General features: G+C 41.5%; 2 protein-coding genes across 3 annotated transcripts in view; both read left to right on the top strand.

The window, feature by feature from the left end:
* Nucleotides 1-1006: 1006 nt before the first annotated feature.
* On the top strand, nucleotides 1007-13085 carry si:dkey-193c22.1 (uncharacterized protein LOC567837 homolog). 2 transcript variants are annotated; one of them, XM_056250577.1, is made up of 9 exons: nucleotides 1007-1062; nucleotides 1404-1531; nucleotides 2322-2471; nucleotides 2557-2677; nucleotides 10045-10257; nucleotides 10331-10414; nucleotides 11159-11300; nucleotides 11460-11622; nucleotides 11888-13085. In XM_056250577.1, the coding sequence occupies exons 4-9, from the start codon at nucleotides 2591-2593 to the stop codon at nucleotides 12114-12116; spliced, it is 918 nt and encodes a 305-aa protein (XP_056106552.1). In that variant the 5' UTR covers nucleotides 1007-1062; nucleotides 1404-1531; nucleotides 2322-2471; nucleotides 2557-2590; the 3' UTR covers nucleotides 12117-13085. The 2 variants fall into 2 exon arrangements, with proteins under 2 accessions (XP_056106552.1, XP_056106551.1); XM_056250576.1 differs by lacking the exons at nucleotides 1007-1062; nucleotides 1404-1531 and adding an exon at nucleotides 1621-1659.
* A 152-nt stretch (nucleotides 13086-13237) lies between these two features.
* wdfy3 (WD repeat and FYVE domain containing 3) overlaps nucleotides 13238-13935 on the top strand; it is an 83268-nt gene continuing 82570 nt past the window's right edge. Inside the window, exon 1 of the mRNA XM_056250573.1 lies at nucleotides 13238-13459. The gene's annotated coding sequence lies outside the window, so the exon portion shown is untranslated. The remainder of the gene's footprint in view (nucleotides 13460-13935) is intronic.

The following is a 13935-nucleotide window of genomic DNA, read 5'->3' as shown; positions in this document are numbered from 1 at the left end:
ACCGATAGATCATTCACGTATAAAGAAGACCGTATTTGTACTTGGATTTTTTATTTATTTTATTTTTTTATATAGAACACACACACACACACACACACACACACACACACACACACACACACACACACACACACACACACACACACACACACACACACACACACACACACACACACACACACACACACGCACACAAACTAATTCATATTTTTATAATAGATTTTTATAGTTTTAGATTAAAGCCTTAGCTTGACTGAAAATAAAACAAATATTGTTTTATAACAGACACACGCACGCACGCTATTTTTAATACAAACTGCAATAAAATTGTAAAATCATTTTAATTTAATTAATTTTAAATTCATAAATTTATTATGGATTTTCATAGTTTTAGATTAAAGTCTGGGTCTGGGACAAGGGTTAAACAACAATCTATACATAATGCATTTGAAAAGTAGCAAATAAAGGCAAGGCAGGGTGAAACGCTTTTAAACCTATTTTAATGTGACCTTCATAACCAAAAGAAAACAAAATATATATATTGTAATACAAATTCAGTCAACCATTCACGTTGGTTTATTATGACAGAATGATATTTTGAGATAATGTAATAATATTAAATGTAATTAAACAATAAAATGATAATATGAAGGATGAAACCGTTTGATATATGAATAATTATAATGTACGCGTGCTGATTGGACATCAGTAGGAACATCCTCTTAAATGGCAAGCGCTTAAACCAATGAGAGAAACAAATGTTTATGTTTGTGTTATTTTGATATAGACTATGATATGGGCGTGTAAGCTTTCATACTAATAAACGTTAAAATATATCAATACAATTATTTTCTATATGCTCATTTATAGATAAATGTGGACGTCTTTTTTTTATCTAAACGGCAGTTGTGCGCGTTGACAAGCATATTTGTCCCGCCCACGTGAGCCCACGAGCCAATAAGAAACATAGTATGCTATCAGCGCATGCTAAAGAAAGAAGTAGTCAGGAAGTTCATGCAGCGAATGCATCCATCTGGGCTTACGGGACACTGTCATCTGCAGGTGATCTGCCTTGACACAATGCACTCTTTGCACCACTAATGTTCTGGTTTCAATACATGTTGAACTATCTTTTAGTATGTAGCTAAATCAAAGCTACAGTCATTATGTAACAAATGCAATGTCAACCTTGTTTATTTTGCTCTGCTTGCGACTTTTCTAATGCATAATCAAGCCTTGCGAATCCTTCTTACGTTTTGAAGAACATTGTAATGGGAAAGTATTGCTGTTTACAGCTAACACAAGAAATACGTTGTTAGATACTATACATTATGCACATTGTTATTGTTATCTTCAATATCAGTAACTCCTTACCAACCTTTACTTTTTTTCTATTTTAAAAGTAATTGTATTCTGGTGCATTCGTTTGGATAAAGAGAGAAGAGAGCCCACCGACTGTATCTTCAATGATGTAGGAGGCGCTGTTGACATAAAGAATACATACGATCGGGGGAAAAAGTCGTTCTCCTGGGTAGGTTTGTAATAGATTCTGAAATAGTATCTGATTCTGCATCTATGTACTGTATATGTTCTATAATCAGAGTCGTTTTGGTACTCCAGGTATTAGAACTAACAACCAGCAGCTGGCATACAAATAATGTAAGTATCATGTTAAAATAATGTCATTCAACATACAAGAATCATACAGTTGTTTGAGGTGATTTAATACCTTTATTCAGCAAGGATACATTAAACGGATCAAAAGTGCCAGTAAAGTCTATTACATTGTTAAAACGTTTTGAATGCTAAATGGTAAAATAAAAATCTATTTTAAATAAATTTTTTTTTTTGGGGGGGGGGTTACTTTCTGTTTTTAACTTTCTGTTCATCAAAGAATCCTGAAAAAATGTATCACCGTTTCCACATGTACCGGTAGTTAAGCAGCACACCCGTTTTGAGTATTGATAAGAAATGTTTCTTGAGCAGCAAATGAGCATGTATGATTTCTGAAGTATCATGTGACACTAAAGACTGAAAATGCACTACCATTACAGGATTAAATTACATTTAAAAATATATTAAAATAGAAAGTTCTTTAAAGTGTATAATATTTCACAATATTACGCTTTTTACAGTTTTTTTTTTTATCAAATAAATGCAGCCTTGTTGAGCATAAACAATTATCATGTTAAAATAATGTCATACAACATAGAAGAGTCATAAATAGTTCTGGTGAGTAGTACATACTATTAATGTTCATCATTATACTGAATAATTATACCCTAATGTGATATAAATGATGTTGTTATTTCTTGTTTCAGGATTGTATTGAAGTGCTATCTCTCTCTTCCATTGGTGGCAGGGGCATTATTAGTGGGCCTGCCTTACAGCATCTCTCTGGTTGCCCAGTGGCTCTATGGCTGGCCCAGTAAACCAGGGTACCAAAAATATTTAGAGGCTGTCAAACCAAGGTGACACAGCATTAACATTTTGATGCTACTCTACTTTAATTGTAGGCTTTTTTAATAATGCAGATGTTTCTTGCCCTCCCCGCAGACGCATATACTGCCTGACAAGAGCCGTGCTTGAAATGCTGAAGTATCTGCAGTATGGCAAACTGTATTTTCAGTGGAAACTGTGGTACAGTAATGACAAAAATAACAAGCACTATGTGAAAGTTAGTTCTATTTTTATATATTCCTGTTAATGTTAAGAAAGGGTGTGGTTTATTTAGCCACAGGGCACACAGTGAGCTATACAATGCAAGTCAAGTCACATTTATTTATATAGCGCTTTTTACAATACAGATTGTTTCAAAGCAGCTTAACAGAGATAACAGGAAAATAATGCAAAAAAGTTTGTTTCAGAGTACAGAGCCATAGAGAGAGAAAGTTTAAGAAACAAAGCTACTATTACGTCTAAATTTAGGACAGTGATAATTCTTTTAGAGTTTTGTGGTGCAACATAAATCTCAGTATTAAAATGTTTTGAAAATGTATTTTGTCATGAAGTGCTCCAGAGACGCAAAGGCTGTGGATCCAAACGCAGTAGTTTCTTAAAGGAGTAGTTCAATTTAAAATGAAAATTTTACATTTAATTTAATTAAATTTTCATATTTAACACGCTACAAAGTAAAATTCTAGCTTCCAGCCAAACAGCCAAACGCAGTCTACATGCATATAAAGCGCAACTCATGACGTCAGAAGTAGCGTAGTGCGTCACGGCGTGGTGTAAATATCAGCAATCAATATGTCACATTACTCACATACAGTAAGTTGCGCTTTACACTTAAGTCATCCATATGTTCGTTTGGGCGGAATAAGTTATTTTACTTTATAAAAGTTTAAAAATGAATATTTTTCTTACACAATCTCATGGCTTTGCTTCAGAAGGCCTTTATTAACCCCCTGGAGCCGTGTGGAGTTCTTATTTAATGGATGGAGGCACTTTTTTGAGTTGCAATCCACTGCCATTATAAAGCTCGGAAGCGTCAGGGTGTTTATTAATATAACTCCGATTGTATTCGTCTGAAAGAAGAAAGTAATATACACCTAGGATGGCTTGAGGGTGAGTAAATCATGGGCTAATTTTCATTTTAAAGTGAACTTTAATCCAAATAACAGGCAAAAGGTCAAAACCACAGGGCAAACAATCCAGATAGCAACAGGGTCCAAGATACAGGCAAACCGGACCATAACACAGGAAACCAAAAAAGCACTCAGATATGCTGTGGTGATACAAACAAGACTTCGGAATGAGTGAGTGAAAACACAGAGCTTATAAAAGACAAACACAAACGAGTTAATCACACACAGGTGGAAGTAATGAGTCCAGGCAATGTTTTATGGGAAGTGTAGTTAAGGGAGAACTCCGGCGCAAAATGAACCTTTGGTCTAATTACACATTGTTACCTAGTCAACCGTTATCTGAGATTTGTTTTCATGATTATCGAATGTCAATAGTTTTATCTCTAAAAACAGTTTAGCCTATAAAGCTAGTATAACGCTAGTATATTGGGCATAGATCAATGACAAATAAAAATCGCTTGTTAATACCACTAACAAGGCTCAAAATAGCCCCACACTAACACGGTAGCATAATGAGGGTCCCTACCTTCAAACCGAAGCATTGAGAACTTTGTCAGTGTCCAGACAGTTTAATAAGAAGATATTTAATACATACAGTCAATTTCGCGTATACAGGCAGAAGCCATCTTTGAAAAACAGTCTCTACCAGTCGATCTACGAACGCCGATCCAAGCCTGCTGTTCGCGCTCACCTTATCACAACTTATAGCTCGTTCACATCTCACCAGCGCACTTGGATCGGCGTTCGTAGATCGACTGGTAGAGACTGTTTTTCAAAGATGGCTTCTGCCTGTATACGCAAAGTTGACTGTATGTATAAAATATCTTCTTATTAAACTGTCTGGACACTGACAAAGTTCTCAATGCTTCGGTTTGAAGGTAGGGACCCTCATTATGCTACCGTGCTAGTGTGGGGCTATTTTGAGCCTTGTTAGTGGTATTAAAGGAACACTCCGACTTTTTGAAACTTTAGCCTATTCACCTTATCCCCCAGAGTTAGATAAGTCCATACATACCTTTTTCATCTCCGTGCGTGCTGTAACTCTATCTGACGCACCCACCGCTAGCCTAGCTTAGCACAAAGACTGGATGTAAATGGTTGCAGCTAGCATACTAATCCAAATAAGTGACAAAATAGCGCAAACATTTTCCTATTTACATGTTGTGATTTGTATAGTCACAGAGTGTACAAAAAACGAAGTCACATGAGACACAGACATATTTTAACCGTATAAATACTGGGAACTATATTCTCTGAAGGCGAAGCACTGCTACTTGGGCGGAGTGATAACCGCAGCACCTGAGACGCGCTCTCTGCTCCTCACCACGGCTCGTCTCAGGTGCTGCGGCTATCACTCCGCCCAAGTAGCAGTGCTTCGCCTTCAGAGAATATAGTTCCCAGTATTTATACGGTTAAAATATGTCTGTGTCTCATGTGACTTCGTTTTTTGTACACTCTGTGACTATACAAATCACAACATGTAAATAGGAAAATGTTTGCGCTATTTTGTCACTTATTTGGATTAGTATGCTAGCTGCAACCATTTACATCCAGTCTTTGTGCTAAGCTAGGCTAGCGGTGGGTGCGTCAAACAGACTTATAGCACGCACGGAGATGAAAAAGGTATGTATGGACTTTTCTAACTCTGGGGGATAAGGTGAATAGGCTAAAGTCCCAAAAAGTCGGAGTGTGTGGTGGATGTAAGATACATAATTCACCTTTGTTAAGTGTAGTTCTATACACTGTTGGTTGTAAACACAGCACTCTGTTCTTCACGACTGTTCAGGGATCGCGGTCCCTTTAAATACTCTGAACGTGTGCTCACGTGGGACGCATGTCAGCGCCATTTGTTATTATTACTTTTCTTTCTATAAATAAATGACACACGCATTCGTGTGCTCAAAGTGAGAAGTTGTCTCTTGCAATTTACTGCAATTTCCACACTGGTGACCCCGACATTAGTCTGCTGGACGTATCCAGAGACACGACACGACCATGACCGCGAACGCTGTCACCCTTAAACTCCCCGAATTCTGGGAATCGTCAGCATCTGCATGGTTCGCCCAGACTGAAGCGCAGTTTGCGTTACGTGAGATCACCGCGGATACAACGAAATACTACTACGTTGTGTCGGCTCTCGGAAATTCAACAGCATCCAGAGTGGTGAGCCTTCTTACAAATCCTCCCGAAAATGAGAAGTATGCAGCACTCAAAGCCCACCTGTTGAAAACGTTTGAACTGTCGGACACTGAGAGAGCCAACAGGCTTTTCTCACTTCAAGGATTGGGTGACAGCAAACCGTCTGAGCTCATGGACCGCATGCTGGATCTTTTAGGTGAGCACAGACCAGATTTCCTATTCATCCAGTTATTCCTGCGTCAGCTACCTTCCCAAGTGAGAGCTGCATTAGCTAACACCACAATCACTGACTGTCGGAGACTGGCTGAAGAGGCTGATAAATTTTTTCTGGCGAGTCAAGGACATTGTGCGGCCGCGTTTTTTCCCGCGCACATCGCTACGGTGACAAGGGACGATTCCACACTCATCGGTGCAACCACTTCTCGTCGGCAGCAGTCTTCTGGCACCCAACAGCTTTCAGGCTTATGTTTCTACCATGCAAAGTTTGGAAGTAAGGCTACCAAATGCCGTTCGCCATGCAGTTTCGGCGGTTCGGGAAACGCCAGGGCCGGCGCTCAGTAGTGGCCATGAGTGTCGGCCGCGTAGACAGGCTGCTTTTCATCCGTGACAGCATCTCCGGACGCCGTTTTCTGTGCGACACGGGAGCACAGAGGAGCATCCTGCCTGCATCCCGTTTGGACATGGTGGCCGACAGCCACGGCCCCCCTATGGAAGCTGCCAATGGTAGCCCCATCCGCACATATGGAACGAGGTACGTCGAATTGTGTTTCGAAGGACAGCAGTTCGGCTGGGATTTTGTTACAGCAAAGGTTGCCATCCCCCTCCTCGGTGCTGATTTTTTATGTGCACATGGATTGTTGGTGGATGTTAAGAACCACCGTCTGATTGACGCCGTTACATTCTGTTCATATACGTGCATGCTCAGCGAGGCCGACTCCATACGATTGTCTAGCATGCTCTCAGCTTCCGATGATTTCCACCGTCTACTTGCCAGTTTCCCAGCCCTCACTCAGCCCACTTTCTCTGCATCTGCCGTCAAGCATGGTGTGGAGCACCATCTCGCCACTTCTGGCCCACCCTTCTACGCCCGTGCTCGGCGCCTTGACCCGACCAAACTTGCCGTTGCAAAGGCTGAGTTTGCGAACATGGAACGCCTGGGCATAGTCCGCCAATCCGACAGCCCGTGGGCGTCACCCCTCCACATCGTCCCCAAACCGGGCGGTGGCTGGCGCCCGTGTGGTGACTACCGGCGGCTTAATGAAGTAACGACACCTGACCGATACCCTGTTCCGAACATACAGGACTTTTCTGCACACCTGGCTGGCAAGGTGATTTTTTCCAAAGTGGACCTCATCCGGGGATACCATCAGGTGCCGGTGCACCCACTGGACATTCCCAAAACGGCAGTGATCACGCCATTTGGGCTGTTTGAGTTCCTGCGCATGCCGTTTGGCCTTAAAAATGCCGCCCAATCTTTTCAGCGCCTCATGGACTCTGTTTTGCGGGACCTGCCTTTCCTTTTTGTGTACTTGGATGACATCCTGGTGGCGAGCACGTCCAAGTCTCAGCACCTGGCACACCTCCGAACCCTTTTTGAGCGGCTTAGCCAACATGGATTAATTGTCAACCCCGCCAAGTGCCAGTTCGGTCTCTCCACCATCGACTTCCTGGGACACAGAGTCACTAAGGACGGGGCAGTTCCTCTCCCATCAAAGGTGGAGGCAGTCACACAGTTCCCACGCCCGCTCACTGTCAAATCGCTGCAGGAGTTCCTTGGGATGGTGAATTTTTACCACGCTTCATTCCTCGAGCTGCTCAGCTCATGCGGCCCTTGCACGAGGCCTTGAAAGGTAAACCCAAGCAAGATGTGGAATGGACTGATGGCAGGGACGAGGCTTTTGCTGCCACAAAGGCCGCCCTAGCGAACGCCACCATGCTGGCACATCCTTCTCCTACAGCCCCCATCGCCATCACCTCGGACGCCTCGGACTACGCCGTCGGTGCGGTCTATGAACAGTGGGTAGGCGGGGCCTGGCAGCCACTGGCTTTCTTTAGCCGTCAGCTGCGCCCCTGTGAGCGGAAGTACAGCACTTTCGATCGGGAGCTGCTGGGTCTCTACCTAGCCATTAGACACTTTCGTTCAATGCTGGAAGGCCGACATTTCACTGCTTTTGTGGACCACAAGCCACTAACTTTTGCCATGGCCAAGGTAGCTGAGCCGTGGTCCGCCCGCCAGCAACGTCAACTATCCTACATTTCAGAGTTCACCACGGACTTGCAGCACGTTGCTGGTAAGAACAACTGCGTGGCGGACTGCCTATCACGTGCTGTGGCAGGGGCAGTCCATCTTGGTTTGGATTACGCCCGCATGGCAGCGACTCAGTCCACAGACCCGGATGTGCAACTCCTGAAGACCTCGAACACAGGGCTGCAGATCGAGGACGTGGTTTTTGGTGATGCCGGCACTACGCTCCTGTGTGACATCTCCTCAGGTAGTCCTCGGCCGGTCGTTCCCTCAGGATGGAGACGACAGGTTTTTGATGCCATCCATGGTCTCTCCCACCCAGGTTCGAAAGCGTCACAGAGGCTGGTTGCAGCAAAGTTTGTTTGGCACGGCCTCAAGAAGGATGTTAGGGACTGGGCTAACACCTGTGTTGAGTGCCAACGTGCCAAAGTACACCGCCACACTAAAGCCCCGTTAGAGACTTTCCCGGTACCTGAGAGGCGTTTTGACCATGTAAACGTGGACCTGGTCGGTCCTCTGCCCTCCTCTCACGGTTTCACGTATCTGTTAACCATGGTTGACAGGACCACCCGCTGGCCTGAGGTTGTGCCACTGACGTCAGTGGCGTCCATCGAGATGACACGGGCATTTATTGGCACTTGGGTTGCCCGTTTCGGCACCCCTTCAGACATATCCTCTGACCGAGGCGCGCAGTTCACGTCTGAGCTGTGGGGCGCTGTCGCACAGAGCCTCGGAGTAAAACTCCACCGCACGACCGCATATCATCCGCAGGCTAACGGACTCTGTGAACGTTTTCATAGGGCGATGAAGGCTGCCCTGCGTGCCAGCCTCAAAGACAGCAACTGGGTCGACAAGCTCCCGTGGGTGATGCTGGGCATCAGGACTGCGCCAAAGGAGGACCTTCAGTCCTCATCCGCTGAGCTTGTTTATGGACAGCCGCTGCGGGTGCCAGGGGATTTCGTACCTAACACCACAGTTCCCTGGTCTGCTACTCTCCAGCGGTCTACTTTATTGGACAATGCAAGGCTTTTCACACCTGTCCCAACTTCCTGTCACGGCCTCCCTCAGTCGCACATTCCCACTGGTCTTCAGACGGCTGACTATGTTTTCATTCGCCACGATGCCCACAGGGGACCGCTACGCCCACCCTACGAGGGCCCATTCCGGGTTCTGGAGACAGGGGACAAACATTTTGTGGTGGACAGGGGCGGCAAACCAGAGCGATTCTCCATTGACCGCCTTAAACCAGCTCACTTGGACATAGCTAGGCCTATTGACCTGGCTCAGCCCCCACGGCGCGGACGGCCTCCTGCTCTGCCCCCTCCCCTACCTCCCACACTCCATGCCCCACACCCGTGTCATAACGGGACACAGGTTACAGTGGGGTCTCCTCGACCTCCGGCACAGCGCAGCCGTTGTGGCCGGCTGATACGTCCACCTCCCCGTTGACTGTTTGGTTCTTTTTCTAATACGGTGAATTCTGGGGGGACGTGTGTGGTGGATGTAAGATACATAATTCACCTTTGTTAAGTGTAGTTCTATACACTGTTGGTTGTAAACACAGCACTCTGTTCTTCACGACTGTTCAGGGATCGCGGTCCCTTTAAATACTCTGAACGTGTGCTCACGTGGGACGCATGTCAGCGCCATTTGTTATTATTTCTTTTCTTTCTATAAATAAATGACACACGCATTCGTGTGCTCAAAGTGAGAAGTTGTCTCTTGCAATTTACTGCAATTTCCACAAGTGTTCCTTTAACAAGCGATTTTTATTTGTCATTGATCTATGCCCAATATACTAGCGTTATACTAGCTTTATAGGCTAAACTGTTTTTAGAGATAAAACTATTTACATTCGATAATCATGAAAACAAATCTCAGATAACGGTTGACTAGGTTACAATGTGTAATTAGACCAAAGGTTCATTTTGCGCCGGAGTTCTCCTTTAATGATGGGAAAGCAAAGGCGAAGGGAGGATTGCCCTCTAGTGGAAATCAAGGGCACTCCAGCTGGTGGATGTAACACACTTGTTAATTTCTATTTTATTTCATTGTTGTTCTGTCCTTTTTTAGGGCATCACCTTTGGTCGCAGAGGGAATAAGTTAGATTTATATTATTCACCAAGCACGGGTCATTCTGATGCTGCTCCTGTACCGGTGGTTGTATTTGTTTATGGAGGAGCCTGGGGTTCAGGAGACCGCTCTATTTACTGCCTGTTAGCCTTACAAATGGCAAAAGAGCTTAATGCCTCTGTAATATGTCCTGATTATTCCATATTTCCAAAGGTAAACCACCTATAAATATTTATTATTTACTTTTTTAGTGTGGATTTTTTTTAAATGTGTCCTGTGTTTTTAGGGAAATGTGTTAAATATGATTCAAGACATTAGTGACAGTTTGCTGTGGGTGAGAGAAAAGGGACATGCGTTCAATCTTGATCAAGTAAGTTTCCTGTTCAATGAACTTAACAAAATGTTAAATGTTGTAAAAACTGTTAAAATTGCATCACAAATGCCAATTTAACAGTTCAGCATTACTCAATGCACTTTGTAATAATATTAACTTTGTCATATTTAATATTAGCACTTTAATATTTCAAAGTGCTTTCATAGTACACTACCATTAAAAAGTTTGAGGTGTGTTTTAAAAAAAAAGAAGAAATTAATACTTTTATTCAACAAATATGCAATAAATAAATAGAAAGTGGCAAATACTTTTGCATTGTTACAAACAATTCTATTTCAAATAAATACTGTTCTTCTGAAATGTCTATTTATCAAGGAATCCCAAAAAAATGCATCACGTTTTCCACAAAATTATCAAATTATGTTTCTTGAGCAGCAAATCAGCATATTAGAATGATTTTTGAATGATCATCTGAAACTGAAAACTGGAGTAATGATGCTGCAAATTCCACTTTGGTATCACAGGAATAAATTGCACTTTAAAATATATGAAAATAGAAAACAGTTATCTCAATAAATTGTAACAATATTTCTCAATATTACTGTTTTTACTGTATGTGAGCGTAAGAGATTTCTTTCAAAACATTTTTTTTTAATTCTTAGCGACCCCAAACTTTTAAACGGTAGTGTATATTTTCGATTTTGTAATAAAACAGTTTCACCTTGGCTAAATTGATGTAGAAATCTTCATCTAATTCTGAACCTACGCTTTTTAATGCAGGACAACATAATATTAATAGGTCATTCAGCGGGAGCTCATCTGTGTTCCATTACCACACTGTTTCTGGTGAACAATGTAGAAGAATTGTTCATCGAGACCAACAAACAGAGAGATCTTGTATCTGCCATTAAAGGAATCATAGGTAAATTAATGCTCCAGATTTATTATGTGTCTTGTATTATGATTGTTTATTATTTAGCATAGCAGTTGCCCTGTTAATTCAGTTTGTCTTTAGAAAAAAAACTTGATCAAGAAAAGCAATATTTTTCATTCATGTTGTGTTTTTTTGTTTTTGTAATAGGTCTGAGTGGCGTTTACAGTATATTGGATCATTATAAGCATGAGAAAATGCGGGCTGTTGAATATGTGTCAACTATGCACAAAGCTATGGATGGTGTGGAGAACTTTGATTATTATTCACCAACATCATTACTCAAGAAATTGAATAAGGATCAGTTGAAACGGTATGACAGTTATTGCATATCTATTTACACATTAACAACTGCTGAAGCAGCAATACATTAATTGGTTTTCTTTGTATCACTATAGTTAATTGGCCAACTTGTTAGATTACCAAGTAAAGGTCACAAGTACAGAAAGAGGCAGAATACAGTCAGGGTGTTGAATATGCTCCGTGTTATGTTAGCTACTGTGAGGGTCAGAGCAATTCATTATATTATTGTAGAATTAACAGTAAACACTTTATTATTTGCTATGATTTTCTTGCAGCGTTCCTCCAGTGGGTTTGCTCCATGGAACCAATGACATCATAGTTCCGGCGGAATCATCAGTGATGTTCTCTGAGCTCCTGACTTCTCTTTCTGTCAGTATGTCTCTTTATCTAATACCTAAAATGAACCACACCGAGATGGTCACTGACCTTATGGCTCCAGACAGGCACTTTTACCATTCTGTTTATGGCTGTATTAAACAGGAGTACAGTAAATTTCAGGGTTAGGTTGATTAATATTTGTATTCTTATTTTTATTATTATTAGTCATAAAAGTCATACAATTACTAATATCATTTTCTAATATGCCAAACAGTCATTATCCTTAAGTCATTATATGTTCTTTATAGTTGAATTGTAAGTTTACATTCAAGTTCTGATGATGTTTTTCTCTGAAATGTTTAATTTTCCATCAAAATGTGTTCAATAAGATGAAAATGTTAGCTCTGTGCTTGCTCATTTAAATAAAAAAATAATCTGTTTAAAAATCTACCTTTAAAGTGTAATTAAATGCAACGGAGAGAGATTGTTCCAGTTAAAACAGGAATAATTAATGAATAAAGATACAATTATGTTTCGCATTCGAAAATGCAATATGCATGGAGAAATACTGCATTCTTATACATATATTTTAGGTTTACTTGTGTAAATTCTTCTATAATGTTTATTTGAATCATACATAAATGTTTCCCTTTGTGTTCTACTTACAGAATTAGTAATTTGGTTATTGATCTTCTTTTGTTTGTTTGCCATTCACAGTTGATGCCACTTGATCTTAGATTGAATAACATAATGCTTCAGCTGTGCATGCTGCAGAAATGTTATTGATTTATATTTGCTTTGGTCATGACTGATGAAATGTTGTTGCCAAGAACACATGTATGTTCCTAATCGTCGGGTGTTTAGACCAGCATTGAATATTCACCTTATAAGTAAACTGCTCCTTATTGTGGGAGCATTATGCTTATGATATATTAGGAATGTAAAATGGATGTAACATAAAGTTATAGCACAGGTGTAGGATTTATTATTATTGAGAAATGTGTTTGATTAAATATACATGTATTACAAGTGAATATATTTACATATTGATTGCACTGAAACTGTAACATCCACATCAGCATCATGTAAAATTGACATTCCTTTCTTCTTTTACTGCTGTGGCAGTAAAGTGCATTAAACAAACACTATAAATTCTGACAGATTGGCCTTCTATTATTACCTGACCAGAGTAAAAAAAAAAAACCGTTCCTCCAAATTTAAACGGAGAGCTGCATCCTTCTGACCAGCAGGAGTCGCCGTTTCCCGTGTAATTAAAGTACTACAGCGAGCACTGGGAGGCAGCGTCTCCCACACCGCTAAGATCTGAAGTAGTGCTGGAGCTGGGACGAGCTCAAGCTTGTGTTGTTTGGGATGTCGAGGATTAAATATGGCCACTAGCTAGCTGATCTAACAGAACCAGTAACCGCTTCAGAAAGCACTGGCATCACCCGTGAAATATGGATGGGAAGAGCGCAAGAGGATCTCTGTAGAGCGCTTCTCACTGACGCTTGAACACATCGGCTGGTCTGGTGAGTTCTCATGGATATGCGGATACACTGGAGACATGCAAAACACATACACACTGCCCACTGGCGCTAGCTTCCTTCCTCCAAAATACAGCTTCCTTTCTTTGCATCTTTCTAGAAATGTTAATATGTTATTCGGTTTATATAAATGACATTCAATGCAATCCAGCTGTGTGAAAATGAAGCGCACAGCTCGGCATGTATTGGTTGTGTGTAGCCGGGGCTGGCTAGCTGTGGCTAGGAGTGGAGGACTCCGCTAGCCTGTTAGCTGCTGGCGAATAATCACTCATATGGAGAAAATTCACAAATACGATCGTTTATTATTGTTTACGTTACCTAGAGTTAATCACATGCGGAATTATTATGACTTATTTTGAGGTTATTTAGGTTATGTTTAGTGAGCTGTAATTGTCGTACTGTCACTGAAGATATCGCCTCATCCCGACTGTAACCTACTGAAATTATTTGTGGTTCATGTC

Source organism: Rhinichthys klamathensis, unplaced genomic scaffold, assembly GCF_029890125.1.
Source record: "Rhinichthys klamathensis goyatoka isolate OS25496 unplaced genomic scaffold, OSU_Roscu_1.1 h1tg000071l_1, whole genome shotgun sequence".
Classification (NCBI taxonomy): Eukaryota; Metazoa; Chordata; class Actinopteri; order Cypriniformes; family Leuciscidae; genus Rhinichthys; species Rhinichthys klamathensis.
Note: the sequence above shows the minus strand (reverse complement) of the source record. Positions and strands in the feature narration are given on the sequence as shown.

Excerpts from the sequence above, each read along its gene's own strand:
- si:dkey-193c22.1 (XM_056250576.1), top strand. Across the intron at positions 10,258-10,330 it reads ATTATTCCATATTTCCAAAG|GGAAATGTGTTAAATATGAT; the intron begins GTAAACCACCTA and ends CTGTGTTTTTAG. Across the intron at positions 11,623-11,887 it reads AATAAGGATCAGTTGAAACG|CGTTCCTCCAGTGGGTTTGC; the intron begins GTATGACAGTTA and ends ATTTTCTTGCAG.